General features: G+C 41.4%; 1 protein-coding gene across 2 annotated transcripts in view; it reads left to right on the top strand.

Annotated features, from left to right (window-relative positions):
• RDX (radixin) overlaps positions 1-19497 on the top strand; it is a 94747-nt gene that overhangs the window by 72723 nt on the left and 2527 nt on the right. For both annotated transcript variants that reach the window (XR_009249444.1, XM_058686702.1), the window contains exon 15: positions 18856-18949. Coding sequence is in view for 1 of the 2 variants with exons in the window: in XM_058686702.1 (XP_058542685.1) it covers positions 18856-18922 (67 nt within the window). In the remaining variant the exon portion in view is untranslated. The remainder of the gene's footprint in view (positions 1-18855; positions 18950-19497) is intronic.

Genomic DNA, 19497 nt, shown 5'->3' with positions numbered 1-19497 from the left:
ATAGCCAGTATTGATACATAATTTAACATTAAAGTTTTCATATAGCTGTTAACTACTGTATTTAACTTGCATTAAACCTAGTATATTTTTAACTTATAAATTAAATTTTATTTTCAGTTTGTGTCATCTATCAAAAGTCAGTTCCTTCTTTACAAGTTATGCTAAACTGAACGTTAAGTAAAATCACTCATTCTTAACTCTGCTGTTTATATGAAAAAATATTTGCTCATGTAGTGAAGAAATACTTGAGCTTTATGGAGACTAGGAGAGTACAGTGAGGTGATTTGGTCTTTTTCAGCCATTTAGCAGAAGTGTTTTGGCTTATATGAAAAAAAAAAAAAAACCAAAAAAACAACCCTCAAATACTGAATCACAAATGTCATCAAGAATAAATGAGAATAAAAAATAGGTATATAAATGAAAGCTTAAATAAGAGATCAGAAGTATCTCTAAAGGATAGGAGTGAAATAAATTTATAGTGGTATGATCAAAGCCCATCATACACAATATTTGAAAAAAAAATTTTTTTAATGTTTATTTCTGAGAGCATGAGCAGGGAAGGGGCAGAGACAGAGACACAGAATTCGAAGCAGACTCCAGGCTCTGAGCTGTCAGCACAAAGCCTGATGCGGAGCTTGAACTCATGAGCCGTGAGATCATGACCTGAGCTGAAGTCAGATGCTTAACCGACTGAGCCCCCCAGGCGCCCCATCATACACAATATTTAAAATCACTCCAATTAAAATAAATATACAGTATAATCAGAGTAGGAAATTTTCAAACTATAGTAAACAAATACAGCAAGGAATATGTTGGACACTATTCTAGTAATAAAGCACTCGAAAAAGATTTATGGTGAGGAATTCAATTAAAGCCTAAAGCAAAAAAAAATTGGTATAGAATTTTTTTTTAAATTTATATCTAAGTAAGCATATAGTAGTGCAATGATTTCAGGAGTAGAATCTAGTGATTCATCCCCTACATATAACACCCAGTGCTCATCCCAACAAGTGTCCCCCTCAATGCCCCTTGCCAATTTAGCCCATCCCTCCACCCACAACTCCTCCAGCAACCCTCAGTTTGTATGTGTGTGTGTGTATATGTGTATATATATACATATACACACACACACTTGATATACACAAAAGTGATATACACTTTTGAAAAGTGTCATATCTGTGTGTGTGTGTGTGTATCTATCTATTTATCTATCTATCTATCTATCTATCTATATATATATCTTTTGTCCCCTCCCTGTTTTTATATTATTTTTGCTTCCTTTCCCTTCTGTTCATCTGTTTTGTATCTTAAATTCCACATATGAGTGAAGCCATATGATATTTGTCTAATTTCGCTTAGGATAATACACTCTCGTACCGTTTACAAAGTTGTAAATGACAAGATTTCATTCTTTTTGGTAGCTGAGTAATACTCCATTGTGTGTGTGTGTGTGTGTGTACACATACATACACACACACACACACATCTTTACCCATTCATCAGTCAATACATTTGGGCTCTTTCTATACTTTGGCTACTGTCAGTAGTGCTGCTATAAACATGGGGGTGCATGTGCCCCTTGGAAAGAGCACTCCTGTATCCTTTGAATAAATTAGGTACTAGTACAATTGCTGGATGGTAGGGTAGTTCTATTTTTTTGAGGAACCTCCATGCTGATTTCCACAGTAGCTGCACCAGTTTGCATTCCCACCAGCAGTGCAAAAGTGTTCCTCTTTCTCTGCATCCTCGCCAACATCTGTTGTTGCCTGAGTTGTTCATGTTAGCCATACTGACAGGTGTGAGGTGGTATCTCATTGTGGTTTTGATTTTTATTTCCCTGATGATGAGTGATGTGGAGCATTTTTTCATGTGTCTGTTACCATCTGGATGTCTTCTTTTGAAAAGTGTCTATTTTTGTCTTTTGCCCATTTCTTCATTTGTTTTTTGGGTGTGGAGTTTGATAAGTTCTTTATAGATTTGTGCTACTAGCCCTTTATCTCATATGTCATTTGCAAATATCTTCTCCCATTCCATCAGTTGCCTCTTAGTTTTGCTGATTGTTTCCTTCACCATGAAGAAGCTTTTTATCTTGGTGAAGTCCCATAGTTCATTTTTGCTTTTGTTTCCCTTGCCTCTGGAGATGTGTTGAGTAAGAAGTTGCTGTGGCCAAGGTCAAAGAGGTTTTTGCCTGCTTTCTCCTCTAGGATTTTCATGGCTTCCTGTATGATGTGTAAGTCTTTTATCCACTTTGAGTTTATTTTTGTGTATGGTGTAAGAAAGTGGTCCAGGTTCATTCTTCTGCATGTCACTGTTCAGTTTTCCCAGCACCACTTGCTGAAGAGACTGTCTTTATTCCATTGAATATTCCTTCCTGGTTTGTCAAAGATTAGTTGGTCATACGTGTGCGGGTCCATTTGTGGGTTCTCTATTCTCTTCCATTGATCTGAGTGTCTGTTCTTGTGCCAGTACCATACTGTCTTGATGATTGCAGCTTTGTAATACAGCTTGAAGTCCGGGATTGTCCTGCCTCCTGCTTTGGTTTTCTTTTTCAAGATTGCTGTGGCTATTCAGGGTCTTTTCTCGTTCCATACAAATTTTAGGATTGTTTATTCTAGCTCTGTGAAGAATGGTGGTGTTATTTTGATAAGTATTGCACGGAATATGTAGGTTGTTTTGGGTATTATCAGCATTTTAACAATACTCTTCTAATCCATTAGCATGGAATATTATTCCCTTTTTTGTGTGTGTCTTCAATTTCTTTCATAAGCTTTCCATAGTTTTCGGTGTATAGGTTTTTCACCCCTTCAGTTGGGTTTATTCCTAGGTATTTTATGGTTTTTGGTACAATTATAAATGGGATAAATTCCTTGATTTCCCTTTCTGCTGCTGCTTTATTGGTGTGGAGAAATGCAACCAATTTCTGTGCATTGATTTCATATCCTGTGACTTTGCTGAATTCATCAATCAGTTCTAGCAGTTTGTTGGTGGAATCTTTTGGGTTTTTGATAGAGTATTGTGTCATCTGCTCAGAGTGAAAGTTTGACTATGTCCTTGCTGATTTGGATGCCTTTTATTTCTTTGTGTTGTCTGATTGCTGAGGCTAGGACTCCCAGTACTATGTTGAATAACAGTGGTGAGAGTGGACATCCCTGTCATGAAGCTTAGCATTGTTTAGTACAAAACGTTTTTATTAGCTTAAGTAAATTTTAGGAGATATATTACCTCAAGCATTACAGGTAGCATTTCCTTGTGAAACACTGATTAATTGTGGGGTGTTTTTTTTGTTTGGTTTTTTTTTTTTTTTTTTTTTTGAGTTTATGTGGTAATAGCTTGTGTCATAGCAAAGCATCAGAAAACGGGTTAAGGATTTTTTGGTTATTTTTCTTTGGAGATTCCTTTTTAAGCATTAAAATGATCAAGTTATTGCCAAATTCCCTCCTTTGTAATTAAAAAATAACTTTTCATCTATGCTTAAAGAAAATTGTTTTTATTTATTTTTATTTATGTATTTTTTTAAGTTTATTTATTTTTGACAGAGAGAGTTAGGGAAGGGCAGAGAGAGGGGAGAGAGAGAATCCCAAGTAGGCTCTACACTGTCAGCGCAGAGCCCGACACGGGGCTCAAACTCAAGAATCACGAGATCATGACTTAAGCTGATATCAAGAGTCAGACACTTAACTGATTGAGTCACCCAGGTGCCCCAGAAAATTGTTTTTTAAAAATCTAGAAGACTAGGTATTGCAAATTTTTTTAAGGAAAAGTGTGCTTTTCTTTGGCTTCAAATAGTACCAGATGATGTGCTGAAGTTGTGAAATTCTGAAAGTACTTGTAGGCTCTACTTGGCTACTCTGTGGCTAAAGCCTCATTAAAAAAAATAACTCCGTTAAATCATCAAAATTCTAAAAGATAAGTGGTACATGAAACATGAAACAAAAGTCAATAGATACGATAGAATAACACTAAAAAATACAAGCCTTCTTTCCCTGTCCTCTGGTCTTCCACCTACCCCCAGAGGTGGCTGTGCACCTGTGCCTCCTGCTGGAGACCACCTGTGCATGTACCCACATGCGTATATTATGGGCTTTCTGTTGTCCGTACACATGGTTTTGCACTTCTTTCACTGAACGTCGTATTTTGGAAATCCTCACACAGCAGTACAAAAATACCATTGCATTTAGTTTATGGATGTTCCTTAACTTCTGATGAATTTTTATGTCTTTACCAATCCTTTGCTGTTACAAACAATACGCCATAGTCTTGTAGAAACACTGCTTGTGTGTGTGTGTGTTTTTTTTTTTTTAAGAGGAGAGGGAAACCATAAGAGGCTTTTTTTTTTCTTTTTGAGAGAGAGAGAGAGATCAAACAAGCGGGGGAGGGACAGAGAGAGAGTGGGACAGAGAGGATCCGAAGCGGGCTTTGTGCTGACAGCAAACAGCCTGATGCAGGGCTCGAGTTCACAGACCGGGAGGTCATGACCTGAGCCGAAGTTGGATGCTCGGCTGACTGAGCCCCCCAGGTGCCACCTTGCTTGTTTTTTCCTAAGAAATTGTGTTACAGTCTAGGGGATGAGGTAAGTTTACATATGATTTTTTTTATATTTTAGATATTCCAAAAATACAGGAAATTTTTTACTTAAATGTTGTGTTTTTTACATTTAACAAATTTAAATAGTAACATGCTTATGGAAGCACCTTAAATAGAAAAACAGACACGTCTCCATCAATTGGATTTCTGCATATCAAGTTTACTTAAAAGGTGACGTAATGATAATGTCACTTTTGAGGGCCCAAGTGACAAAGATCTGTCAGTAATTAAAACTTACCTGACTTCTTCAAATTCTGTAATCAGAAAATGTTACTATAAAAGAATCAGTAGGGTGGGGTTTCCTAAATGTACGTTGGTAGTCTTTTGGTTCTTAATTTCTTTTGGTTGCCACCATTTCTTCAGTGGTTCAAATTTTCGTTTGCCTTCTTGTGTTAAAACAGCAACAGTTGGTTGAGTGCCCAACTCTGGATTTCAGCTTAGGTTATGATCCCAGGGTTGGAGGTCGAGCCCCATGTCAGGCTCCATGCTGAGCATGCAGCCTGCTTAAGATTCTCTCTCCCTTCTTCTCCCCTCTCCCCTGCTCACGCTCTCTCTACACAATAAAAAATAAAAAATAAAAAATAAAAAAAACAGGAAATGACAAGTTCAGGTCATTGTGAAACACTTAATAATAAGTGCTTTATTTACCACATCACCCAACAAAAATAGCAAAAATATTACGAAGAAATTTGATTCTGCAAGGGTTTTTGTTTTTGCTTTTGTTTTTAATTTTAAGGGGGTAGATCAACTTAGTGTTTTTCGAACATCTTTGAAGCTACAATGTAAGTGTAGTCTTTTTTATTTATTTATTTATTTATTTATTTATTTATTTATTTATTTATTTTTAACGTTTATTTTATTTTTGAGACAGAGACAGAGCATGAACGGGGGAGGGTCAGAGAGAGAGGGAGACACAGAATCTGAAACAGGCTCCAGGCTCTGAGCTGTCAGCACAGAGCCTGACGCGGGGCTTGAACTCACGGACCGTGAGATCATGACCTGAGCCGAAGTCGGCCGCTTAACTGACTGAGCCACCCAGGTGCCCCAAGTGTAGTCTTTTCTTATTTCAGTGCTACTAATGTGATCTTTCCGAAGTTAAAATGTCCTTTGACTTCACAGCTTTCTCTTTAGATCACATACTGCTCTTATGCCTATAAATTTGACCTAGTTCTGAAATGATTTTCTTGGGCCACAAATAATTGTGGGGGAGGGCAGGTATAGAGCCTAAATTTGTTTCAAAAGTGTTAATGCTGTTTCATGTTAATCAGAGAGAAGAAACATTGATCGTAGTGGTTTGTGGTCTCCCTCTCTCTCCCTTTTCCCTAGATTCACACTAAATTCTAGGCTGATTTCTCAGAAAGGCTCAGAGGTCTACAGTGGTCACCAGTTTCCGTTGCTCTGTATGCTGCCCGTGCCGTGGAGTCCTGGCCCTGCCATCCGATTGTGCGGAGTCCTAGGTGTTCTCAGAGACTGTCAGTAATCAGATGACCCTGTAGCCCCCTGTTCCTCTTGGTCTTGGGGCACACGGACCCTTTCCCACATTTTCTGGCTTCTTCAGCAGATGTTTTCCTTTTTATGGAAGATGCTTAGATCCAGGTTTTGCCTGTTCGAAGCACATTAGCTCCATAGCCCATGTGACTGGCCCTCTAAGAGTGTTTAGGAAAGATGCAAACAGGTATGGGCAGGCAGCTGTAGGGCTTAGGGGAGGCCCGCATCTGGTTTGAATGGCCCAGCCACATACTAGCTTCGTGGCCCCGGGACACCACTCACCCATTTGGAGCCTAAGTTTTCTTGTCTGTTACATGGGAGGAACACTCTCCAGTCTTGTGGGCATTGATTATAATACACAGGGAATATTTGGCTTATTCCCTGGCATATTAAAGATGTTAATAAATGGTAAGTTCTCTATTTCATTATATTTTTGTTCATCTGTCAGTATTGTGGATATTAGTATTTATACCCATGTGCTTTGAATTCTGTTTTTAATGCTTCAGTTTGCCCTTTAAGGAGTGTACTTGTGATTCTCTTAGAAAGTATTGCTCGGGCCTTGTGCTCAGTATGCGGAGATAAGAAGAAACGTGGTCCGTCCTAAGTAAGAGATAGTTACTGTTCACTGCCAGTAGACAAAATCAATAATTGATGTGTGCTTATGCCTGATGGATAACCCCTTCTCAGCCTCCCAGTGTTGGGGTGTCCCCAGGCCCAGCCCTTCCCTGTGTATACCTGGATCTCATAAGGACTCCATCCACTGTTCCTGCCTTAAATACCATCAGTATGCTGAAAACTTAAGTCTTCATCCAGAACCTCTTCTGAACTTTGGATGCATGTATCCAACCATCTACCTGGTGTTTCCACTTTGATACCTAATGAACATGCCAAACTCCCTATGTCACACCAGACTCAGGGTCCCCCTGGACCCCGTACTCGCCCCCGCCTGGCTCCTCCTCTTAATGAAGAGTGAGCCCATTCTTTCAGTGAGTCGGGGCCAAACCTCCACCACGTATCACTCCTTGTTGGCTCATGCCCACATCCAACCCAACCACAAAGTTGTTGGTCCAACATTCAAAATACACACTATACCCAGAACATGACCCCTTTGTGCCTCCTCCACAGCTGTCCCCCGCTTCCACACACCGGGTTTGCCTGGATTATTGCTAGAGCTTTCTAGTGGGGTTTCTTGATTCCTCTCTTGCTATTCTACAGTCTGTTAAGACAGAGGTCTTAAAAAGGTAAGTCGGATCCTCTCACTTCTCAAAATCCTCAAGGCTTTCCATCTCAGGGTAAAAGCCGTAACCTCAGTGGCATCCGGAGCCCAAGCTCTGGTCACTTGTTCTTGGACCTCATCCGCTAATTTCCCCTTCTCTCACTGAATCAAAGTCAGCTGGCTTCCCTCTCATTCTCTAAACTAGCCAGGGCCCAGATAGGCCTTTTCCCCCAGATATTTTTATAATTTACTTCCTGGCCACCTCCAGGGTTTTGCTTAAATGTCCCCTCAGTGTGGCCTTCCATCTACCACTTTAAGTGGGACTTTCCCAGTATTCCCTACCCATTTCTTTCCACCGTCTTCCTCTAAGCCCTTGCCATCTAACATCTGTAGTTTCTTTGTATGCAGCTCTTCCTCGACCTATGATGGAGTCGCATTCGATAAACCTGTTAGAAGATGAAAATATCCCAAGTGGAAAATGCACTTAATACGCCTGACCTCCCAGCTTCGCCTAGCTGACCTTAGACGGCATGCCCAGAACACTTAACATTAGCCTACGGTTGGGCAGCACTAACACAGAGCCTATTTTGTAATTCAGTGTGGACTTTCTCAGTTGTTGACTGAATACTGCGCCGAGGGTAAAAGCAGTGGTCGCGTGGGTACAGAACGGTTGTCAGCCTATTGGTGTTGACCCTCGGGGTCATGTGGCTGACCGGGCACTCCGCCGCCGCCCGGCTTCACCAGAGAGGATCGTACGGCGTGGTGCTAGCCTGCGAAGTACAAATTTCGAAGTGTGGTTTCTACTGAGTATCACCCTCACGTCCTTGTGAGGTTGTAAGTCAGGGGCCGTCTGTCTTCCGCTGCAGCATAAGCTCCATGAAGGCAGGAGCTTTGGGCAAGGCCATGTGCTCAGTGCCTGGAGTGGTGATTGACACCTGGTGGATGCTCGTGCTGTCTGTTAAGCGAATCGGATGGATGGCGTCTGGGAGGTCAGAACGAAGGCTCCTAATCTTGCCGGAGGGTCCCGGGGAAGGCTTCCGGAGGGAGACCACCCCTCAGCCAATCTTTAAGACTTCGGTTTTTTTTTTTTTTAATTCTTTTTTTTTCAAGTTTAAAAGTTAAAAGTTTTAAGTTTATTTATTTTGAAAGAGAGAGAGGAGTGTGCATGCGTGCATGCAGGGCGGAGGGCGGGGGTCGGGGGGGGGGAGAGAAGGAGAATCCCAAGTAGGCTCCATGCTGTCCCCACAGAGCCTGACGTGGGGCTTGAACTCACGAACCATGAGATCATGACCTGAGCCGAAATCAAGAGTCAGATGCTCAACCAACTGAGCCACCCCGGCGCCCCAAGAATGAGTTATTCTCAGGGGGGACAGAGGTAGGAAGACTGTCTGGATAGAAGGGACCACATAGACCAGCACGGGGAGGCTCAGAAGGCCCGGCTGTGGTGGGATCGCCAGTTTATATCTTAAATGCATGAAGTGCGAGATTCAGAAGTTGGTGTCATGAAACAGTAGAAAATCTTGAGGGGAATAGTTGCGTCTGTGCCTGTGACGTGTCATTTTGGACAATTTAGGTCTGGAATGCCGACGGGATGTCAGAAGATACCTCCCAAGGGGAAAGGGTAGGGAGAGACACTGGGTTTGGTAGAGGACCTTGGTGAGGGTCCTGCAGCCCAGGTGCTGCCAGAGCAGAAGAGACAGGATGTCAGGTGCAACCTGGAGAGAGGGCTGCACGTACACCACAGGGCCGGGATTTCAGGGATTTGGGCGGCATGAGTGACCACCAGCGTGGTGGCCTGTCACAGCACTTAAAGTGCACACTGGTTCTGGCAACAAGCAAGTAATTGAAAAGAGCCGTTTCTGTGGAATTAGAATAGTTTTTTGTTCCCACTTAACTGTACAGTGTCTTTTGGAAAGTATTCCCACAAACCTGTGCATACAACAGGTATGACGGCCAAAAACAGAAAACAGAGCATTTTCCTCTCCCCCGCCGTGTCCTCTGTCAAGTGCAGGTGTCTGAGGCAGATGCTGGTGTGCACCCTAGCCCCGCACCCCTTCCCGAGCCCATGAGATGAGAGCCAGCCAATGAGCATCTGTGTCCATGTTGACCCTCCAGGGGCGCCCCGTGTGGCACCTGAATGACCGAAGCTACTGGAATAATTTCATGCTCTCTTAAACATCTGTTCAGCACTTGAAGTTAGATCTTGAGGGTTCACAGATAATTTTTAAAAACTCATAGTCTAGAGAAGGAAACGGAAGAGTTAAGGGATGGCATGACTATGAGACAAGGACACATACCAGGGTCTGGGGAGCGGCCAGCCTCTTGCTGGCACCTCCAGGCACACAGAGGCCATTGTGATTGTCAGCACTTAGCTCAGGGACAAGTGTCATCCTCGCACCCCCCCCCCCCCCACCGTCCCCTGGGCTTCCTCCTCTTCCTCGTAAGGCTGAGGGAACGCCTCGGTGGACCTCCAGCAGTGGTCTTGTGCTGTTTGTACAGGGGTTCTAGGAAAAATCACAGCTTCGGAGTAATTTCTAGCGCTGGAACTGGGGGCATTGGCGGGGTGGGCAGAGGCGGAAGTCTGGGACTAAAGCCAGCTCTGGAGCTGAGTAGATTAGGAAAACCTACTTCTAACTGGGGCTGACTCTGGAGACCTCAGGATGGGTGAAAACGGATCTTGTGTGTGTTCCGGAGCTGCTAAGGAACTTCCGTTGGGAGGAGTTGTTGCATTTTATTTATTCATCCAAATATTTTAGTACCTAGTAGCCACCAGGTACTGTGTACATAGTTGTCACTGAGGATATAATAATAAGACTAGGTCCTTACCCCAATGGTGTTATTTTCTACAGAAGGACGTGAAGCACAGAGTAATTGCAAGGTTGTGAATTGCATTCAATTAAATTATGTGAAATTGCCGCTATCCAAGCATCTTTGACCTATAAAAGCAGCACATTTGTATAAACTTAATATGATGAAAGGAACACAGGACTGAGTTGGGGAAAATATGGGGGTGGTAATGGGGCTTGGAAGGTCAGAAAGTCTCCGTACAAGGTGGCACGTAAGTTGCCTCCTGAAACAAGAGAAGCCTGGTTCCCCCTCTTCCTTATTTAAATCTGGATGTGAATGCAAGTGCCAGAGGGACCCCCGAGTGCCCTGGCCCCAAGGCGGCTGTGCATAAACAGGAGTCTTGTGCTCTGATGAGCATAGCGGCTTTTCAGATGCAACAGGCCCTCTGTTGCTGTACCTTCTGGCTTTCCAAGAAAAGCCAGAAAACAGCTTTTTTAAAAAGGACATTCAAAGAGTAATGCTTGAGACGCTTCAGTTGAAATGTCAAGTTTATGTGAAAAGCTCCTAAAGTTTACATGCCAGCTATTTCAAACATTTTAGGAAATGCTTTGTAAACCCAACGACGTTACTTGGTTGTCCAAAGTGGCCTGCTGGGCACCGATTTACAGACTTCGCTTGAAAGCTTTCCAGGTAGAGGGAACAGGATATGCAAAATTAGGAGGCAAGAAAGGGCTTAATTTGTTCAAGAAACACAAAGGAGGGCCGTACATCTCCAGAGCTGAGCGACCCCAGAGGACAGAGGTGTGTGAGATGAAGGTGGGAAGGAGCCAGATCACAAGGAGCTCACCAAAGTCCAGGGCCAGAAGCGTGGGGACAGAAGTGTAAATTCAGGGTGAACACAACTCAGCAAGCACACGTCCCTGGGGCCACAGAGGGCGGCATCCGCCTGGAGGAGAGGGTACTTTTCCTCATCCACACAAGGATGTCCTAAATGCTACAGGTGTCCCTGAAGGTAGGTGCCTTATTCCATTTTACAGTTGAGTAACCTACCCCAAGGCACAGGGGTGGCATAGTTTGCATCTGGGTTTGGTTTTCTTTGAATTGGAAGCCCACCCAGATCCTTTTTACTACAAAACACTAACTACTTTTCCAACCGAGATATGTTTATAGGACAGTGCCCTTTGGCGGATTTTCCTGTCTTGCCTAACTCAAAGTGAATGTATCCACTAACTTAAAGGCCAAAGAAGAATGTTTTCTATATTTAAAAAAATGTTTAATGTTTATTTGTTTTTGAGAGAGACAGAACATGAGCAGGGGGAGGGCAGAGACAGAGGGAGACACAGAATCTGAAGCAGGCTGCAGGCTCTGAGCTGTCAGCACAGAGCCCGATTCAGGGCTTGAACTCACAAACCATGAGATCATGACCTGAGCCGAAGTCGGACGCTTCACCGACAGGCACCCCAGAATGCTTTCCATATTAAGGTGAATATGGAATAACAGTAACCTGAAGATCAGACCCCACAAAATTGAAGACCAGACTTCTTTGTTCACCTGTTTTGCACAGGCTGGTTCCACCAGACTGCTGAGAGCTTAGTGCTTCTTTTTCAAAATTAGGAATATCACTTAAAGTTGAAATACATGATTTACTTTTGTGGGGGTGAGCAAGCAACCTTTTCCTTTTATTGAGTGTCAAAGCCTTAGAAATCAAAGGGAGGGTTTATGCTCGAGGGATCTCAGACACCCAGAGGAAAATGAATTCGAGAAGTGAAAATGAATATGGATAGAAATAGGCTTTCTCAGCCATGCAGTAGACGTTGAATAAAATATTTCAGGAACTCTGCGAGCAGGTCTTTGGTGAAAGGAAGTAAACTCAGTCTGGAAGACAACTCAAGAGCTTGGGCATCAGAGGGAAGAAGGCTTTTGCCTGGAGAGCTGCAGACCCGAGAAGAGAGGAAGGCCGCCACAGTGTGAGGCCTGAGGAAGGAAGTCTGCATAGCATTCAAGACGGGCTTACATTGAGGTTAACCACCTGAGTCAGTGTCTGGAGGAGGAGATTGCTAAATTAGTTTTCAGAACTCAGTGTGATAGAGTGTTTCATTAAAATTCATCAGTCACTTCTTTGTCAATTATTAGAATATTTGAAGAGAGAAAGGAACATAATTAGTAACATTTTCCAGATGCATTATGTGGGTTATTTGATATACTTTGTAGCTAAAAGTGGATCTGATTTAACTTTCCTTATGATTCTTAAAGCTATTAGATTTTTTGCCTGCAGTATTAAAATGAAAATTGTATTAAAAAATTTTTTTTCAGTTTTTTTATTTTGAGAGAGAGAGGGAGAGAGAGAGGGAAGAGAGCATGAGTAGGGTAGGGACAGAGAGAGGGAGAGAGAATTCCAAGCAGGCTGTTAGCACAGAGCCTGATGTGGGGCTTGAACTCACCAACCACATCATAACCCAAAGTGATACCAAGAGTCAGATGCTTAACTAACTTGAGCCACCCAGGCACCCTGAAAATTGCATTTTTAAAAGCTATCACTATGATTGTCTATAGTTTGCTTTTATGTTGGTAGATTCTAATCATTGGACAAAAGCAGAAGTGGAAAATTCTCTGTCCAGGTCCACGTATTAAATATTTTTGCCTTTGTAGGCCAGATAATGTCTATCACAACTACACAATTCTGCTATTGTAGCACAAAAGGAGCTATAGGTGTGTATAAATGAATGAGCAAGGATGCCTTCCAGTAAAACTTTATGTATGGACCCTGTAATCTGAATTTCATTTAATTTTTTTATATTATGAAATATTCTTCTTGAAAAAAAATTATGTTAAATCATGGCCTCTACAAAAACAGGTGGGGAGCTGGGTTTGGTCCATGAGCCATGGTTTGCTGACCCCTGAATTAAAGGGCTGGAAAAACATGCATGTTCTCCCGCAGGCCAGTGGTGTGGTTTTCCTGACTGTCTAGAATTTTTTTTGACCATGGAGGGGTCTCATTTTGCTGAAATGAAAGGTATTGTTTTGTTTTGTTCTATACACGGGAAGCACTTTGAGCAGTGGTTCTCAAACTAGCATCAGAATCACCTGGAGAGTTTGTTCTAAATGCAGATTACAGGGCCTCTTCCCCAGGTTGTTGATTCAATGAGTATATACGGGTTCCATGAACTTGCCTTCTTAACAGAGGAGGCTGAACTGTTCGGACAGCCGTCGTGAGAAGCCCTGACTTTGCGGTGAGAGTGTCTGTCACCATGGCAATAATGTGAATGCTTCTCTTCCCTGTCCTCAGAGTAACTATTGACTTTTCTCCCTCGATGCTTTCTTTGAGACCTTCCAAATTCTAATGGTTCAAAGACCAAAGATAACTGGAACCAAAATCTATAGCTTTTCTCTCTGTTGTAGTATGTTTCCTCCATTAATTTCTGATGGTTTTAAACACATAACAACTAGAGAATGTTTTACAACAGTGTTAGGGAAAGAAATGTGCCTAGGGGAAATAAAAAGGAATGTATACATTCTTGTTATCTATATTATTAAATTATTACTAAAACATGTTATGTATTATTATACACTTGACCCTTATACAACATGAGGGCCTGGGATGCCAGCCACCTGCTCAAAAATCTGCATGTAACTTCTGACTCCCCCAAACTTAACTCCCCAAAACTCATAGCCTACTGTTAAGTGGAAGCCTTACCAATAACATAAACAGTTGATTAGCACATATTTTGTGTCTTATATGTATACCTACTGTGTTCTTACAATAAAATTAGCCAGAGAGAAGAAACTGTTAAGAAAACCATAAGCAAGAGAAATACATTCATAGTAATGTACTGTGAATACGTTCACAAAAATCCACATGTAAGTGGATTTATGCGCTTGGGTTCAAACCTGTGTTGTTAAAGGATCTGTATATATATAAAATAGATACTCATGTATTAGTTTAAAAAATAGTACATCGATGGTAACTTTGACATTCTGAGGCCTTCCCTTATTACATCATACTTCCCTGTGGGTTTTACTGTGTTTGTGTCCACAAGCAATATGATACCTAGTTTATATGATGTCTAGCGTTGCATGCATATGAACTTTAGATAGTTTTAACACACACACACACACACACACACACGCATTTTGACTAATATAGTAGTGGTTCATTCATTCTTGCTGCTGTGAGTACATTCACTTGAATACTCTACCATTTATCCATTCCCCTGATGGTGGACATTTGTCTTCTAATATTTTTTATTTTACAGACAACATGGCCATAGATCTTGTTGGACATGTCTCTAGTGAATGTAAGCAGTAGTATCTCGGTGGCGGAGACCTAGTTGGGAGGCAATTATTCAGTTTATGTAGCCATTAAATTACTTTTCAAAGTAAAGATACATTCACATCTTTACCACATGTGATATTACCAGAATCTTTAAACTTCTGCCTATTTGTTAGGTATCTTACTGTGTTTTTAATTTGCATGTTCTTGATTACTAATATAATTGAGAATCTTTTTAAAAAATTTTTTAATGTTTTATTTATTTTTGAGAGACAGTACAAGTGGGGGAGGGGCAGACACACACACACACACACACACACACACACAGACGCACACACGCACACATGCACTCACACACACACGGAATCGGAAGCGGGTTCCAGCCTCCGAGCTGTCAGCCCAGAGCCTGATGTGGGGCTCAAAATTACAAAGCATGAGATCATGACCTGAGCCGAAGTCGGATACTTAACCCACTGAGCCACCCAGGTGCCCCTATAATTGAGAATCTTTCTTATATTTATGCACCTTTCACGTTTCCTCTTCCTTGAAGTGAATTTTTTTTTTTGCTTGTTTTCTATTAGCTTCTTTATCTTGATGTAATTGCTTCACAGAATTTCTTTGTATTTTGGCCCTTAATCTTTTGATACTTAACTGTTTTACAGTTATCTCCTTCCAAATTTTACCTCATCTTTTCACATTTTTATGAGTTTTTGATGGATACAAATTTAAATTTTATTGTAGCTTAATTTATAAATCTTCCTCCTTGTGATCTGTGGCAATTTTTGTGCACGCATCTTGTTTAAGAAATTCTTCTTTTCCTTGAGGTCATGAAGGTATTCCCCTATATCTTCTCTAAAAGTTTTGAGTTTTTAAATTTTCTTCTAAGCATTTGGTTATTTTTACACTTGAGTCTTTAATCCAGCTAGAAGTAACTTTGGGTATGGGATGAAGTATGGATCCATTTTTTTTTTCTATCCGTATGACCGGTATGTTAATATCCATCCCTCTCCCATTGAGGCATTGCCACTTCTTACCTATATTAAGGATTCACATGTACAGTCTCTGTTCTCTTCCATTGGTCAATCTGTCTATCCCTGTGTCAATAGCATTCTGTTTTAATTATAGTCTTAGTTTTATAATGAGTCTTAATTTCTGATAGAGCTTTCTTTCTTTTTTCTCCACCTTGCTTTAATAATAAACTCCTGACTAGGTTTGGCCCTTTGTTTTTTGGGTTTTTTTTTTTTGGCCTTTTCTACATAATTTTACATAAATTTTACATAAATTCTACATAAATTTTATTATTAGTATTTTTTTTAAGTAATCTCTACCCCCAACATGAGCTTGAACTGAGGACCCTGAGATCAAGAGTCACATATTTAACCGAGCCAGCCAGATATCCTTTCTACTACATAAATATTAGAATTCATTTAAATTGGGGGCATCTAGGTGGCTCCGTTGTTAAGCATCCGACTTTGGCTCATGTCATGATCTCACAGTTCACGAGTTCAAGCCCTGCATTGGGCTCTGTGCTGTCAGCTCAGAGCCTGGAGCCTGCTTCTGATTCTGTGTCTCCCTCTCTCTCTGCCCCTCCCCATCTCACATTATTTCTCTCTCTCTCAAATAAACATTAGAAAAACTAAAAAAATTCATTTAAATTGTATGGGAAGGGCAGGGGCTCAGTCTGTTGAGCATCTGACTCTTGATTTCCGCTCAGGTCATGATCCCAGGGTCATGGCATCGATCCATGGTCAGCATGAAGCCTGCTTAAGATTCTCTCTCTGTCCCGCCATCTGCTTTCTCCTCTGCTTGCACTTTGTCTCATTCTTAAATAAGTAAATAAATAAGGATAAAAGCGTTTGTTTGGAAATGTATTAATAATAATTAATTAGATTAATTTGGGAAGAAATTACATCTGTACAATATTAAGCATCCCTAGTGATGAATATATTTCTCCATTTATTGGTATCATCCTTAATGCCTTCCACCAAAATTAAAATTTTTGCTTTAAGGTCCTGTGTATCTTTTGCTGGATTTATTACTAAGCAACTTAATTTTCACTAACTTCTAGAAGTTACATTTTAAAACTCTTTGTGGCTGCTATATAGAAATGAAATTGATTTTTGTTTGCTGACCCTATGTGCAGGGACCTTGCTTATTCTTGTTGTTTCTAATAATCTGTGAAATCTTTTAGGCTTTCTACATAGTCACCTGCAAATAATGGCAGTTCTCAATCTGTCTTCTCAATCTGTATAACATTTACTTTTCTTATGTTACTGTGTTGACTTAACTGAAAATTTCAGTACCATGTTGGACATCACTGGAATTTCTGATTTAAGAGGAATGCTTCCAACAGCTCTAACATTTGTCACTACATGTTGGCCCTAGGTTTTGGTTCATGCCCATTATTGAGTTAATGAAACTTCCTTTTATATACATACGTCTATTTTGCTAGATTTTCTTTTTTAATAAAGATAAGGCTTAGAATTTATCAAATGCAAATGTATATGGCGATAATACGTTCGTGTACTTTTTTTTTTTTTTTTTTTTTTTAACATACTGAATTAGGTAGATTTTCTACTGTAAAACCAAGTTTGCCGTCCTGAGGTAACTTGATCTGATCTATGTCCTAACCCATGACTTGGCGCTCCACAAATCCTGAACTCCCTGTACTGTGGATACCTGTCCCTCTATAGTAGACCCACCCGCTTCAAGGGTTGGGTGTTCAACCAAGTTATTTTAATCTCATGGCGCCACCTGGTGGCGAATTTAGAAATTTCTGACTTGATCTCTTTCTTTTAATTTTTTAATTTTATTAAAGCAATTCTTTAAATGTTTATTTATTCTTGAGAGAGAGAGAGAGAGAGAAAGAGAGAGAGAGTGCTTATGAGTGGGGGAGGGGCGGGGAGAGAGGAAGACACAGAATGGGAAGCAGGCTCCAGGCTCTGAGCTGTCAGCACAGTGCCCGACGCCGGGCTCACACTAACAAACCAGCAGATCATGACGTGACCTGAAGTCAGAGGCTTAACCGACTGAGCCACCCAGGTGCCCCGCTTTTGTGACTTTTTAGGGAAATGTATGGATGTGGTTTCTTCTGTTATCACTGACATTTAATCTAATTCTGTTTCTTCCTTGTACCTTGCATTTATCCCATTTACTCCCATGTCATTCTTTTACTTTCTCTTCCAAATTTCCTCAATATACTCATGCAAATCTTTCTTTTTCTCCTTCCTTTGTTTTCTTCTTTTCCTGCCTTCCAGTCTCTCCTTTCGTTCTTTTATGAGTGTAAATCTACCTCAGTTGTGGTTAGCCATGGTAAAAGTAGTGCTGGGAACTAAGGGAAAACACACGGGACGTATCTTTTCATGAAATCTGAGACAATAAAGTACCAGCCCTGCTGACCTTCAGAGTCCTTGAAAACACTTCAAGTTCCCTTTGAAATGTTCTCACGTTTCAGGTACTCCTTAATCACCTAATTAATCCCGCCCAGTTTAACATCAGGCTCAAGTATTACAGAAAAATTCTAAGACTGTTAATAAGTTTCATGGTTTCTGTGTTCCTTTACTACTAGCTTTGACAAATAAGGGATTTCTACTGTATTTGACTACAAAGACTCAGTTTTTCATTATGGCTTAAACTGCCTGGAAACAACTACCACTGAAATCGTGCTGTCCATGGGAAAGAGCTCACCACAGATGCCCTTCCGGTACATAACTGATGTATAAGACAGAGATTTCCAGTAACTGCATTTCTACCTGCTGGAACCACAGCATAGAATGTACTGTGAGCAGTGTTCTCCCCAGTCCGAGAACTCGGGCGTGCATAAGCCTGGCTGGTTTCGTGATTTCTCTGTAGAATTTACTGTGACTTCATTTTTGGTGTCTCTAAGGGCTATCCCTGAGAATGGAAGGTGAGTCAGCTGCAGGAGACAGACCAGAGAAAGTAGGGCCAGAATCGATCTCTTTAACCTCTGCGGTGCCAACATGGACACAGAAGAGGTTTTTATTTCTCGTTTGTCTTAATCCACCCCGGTTTTCTGGCAGGCAGGCACAGTCTGTTGAGAATTTGCTTCTTCAAAGACATTGATTTCAAAGGAGGTCTGTGAGTCTGCTTCGTGGCCAAAGGACATTTTAATAGTGCCTAGATTAATCACTAGAGAACCTCAAATCAAATATAAAATCTGATCAGTGTTATTTTAACACTTTGGGATCCATTATTCTCGTGAAACCGATTTATTTGTGTGGAGTTGCTACAACCATTAGAATTCTAGCATCCATTTGAAAGGGAGATGTCACCAGATTCTTATTTCCACATTGTGATAGTGGAGATTCAAGACTGGATTGGAAAAAACAAAAGTTAAAAATTAGGAAGAAGATTGCTTTGGCACTTTGGTTGCCCAGGAGGCCCTGCCCAATCCGGGGTGACAAGGGTGCTTTTGTCATTCTGTACCATTTGACTTCCTTCTGGGTTCTTTTGCTAAGTGCTTCCTAACCCCCGATGTCTCTTTTGAAAGGTGGGGACCCAAACTGTATGCACTGTTCCAGATGCGTTCTTGTCAAAGCAGTATAAAGCAGATGTAACAGGAAGAAGGCTCCCTCCCTCGCTAGGTAAGTACAAATGGCGGCCATGGCCAGGGCCAGCCCACCTTTCCATGACACCCGCCATGCCCGCCCCTTGGCTGGACCCCATAAGACCCAAATCTGTTCACCCACAGCCTGGAACCATTAATCTAGTGGAGTGAATCCCCAAAGGAGGTCACCTGGAGAAACCCCTACCGTTACAGCATCTAGTTTCACCCCCTGAAGGTTCTTTCTCCCTTGTTTGCATCTCTTGGGCTCTTTGCCAGTCAAGCACATCTTCCTCCAATTTAATAGCTTTGACGTTGGATAGGATGAGACTTTGTCCGTAATCTATGTGCGCTGATGGGACAGGCTGCTTTAGACTGTTCTCTTTTGTGATGTGGAGTGAGTATTGCAGCACAAGCTCACGCAGATGATGCCGTGTGCTGCCGGGAATTCAGAAAGACTGAAAAATGAAGGGCGGTCCACATATAATGAATAGAAGAGATCCAGAATCGGTTCATCAGCCAGGTTCGTGTTCTGCAATGATCTCAATTTGGAAACATTTAAAAGTCCTTGACCAACACGGTTACCTT

This window comes from Neofelis nebulosa, chromosome 10, assembly GCF_028018385.1.
Source record: "Neofelis nebulosa isolate mNeoNeb1 chromosome 10, mNeoNeb1.pri, whole genome shotgun sequence".
Lineage (NCBI taxonomy): Eukaryota > Metazoa > Chordata > Mammalia > Carnivora > Felidae > Neofelis > Neofelis nebulosa.
The sequence above is the reverse complement of the archived record's forward strand: the minus strand, read 5'-3'. Positions and strand labels throughout refer to the sequence as shown.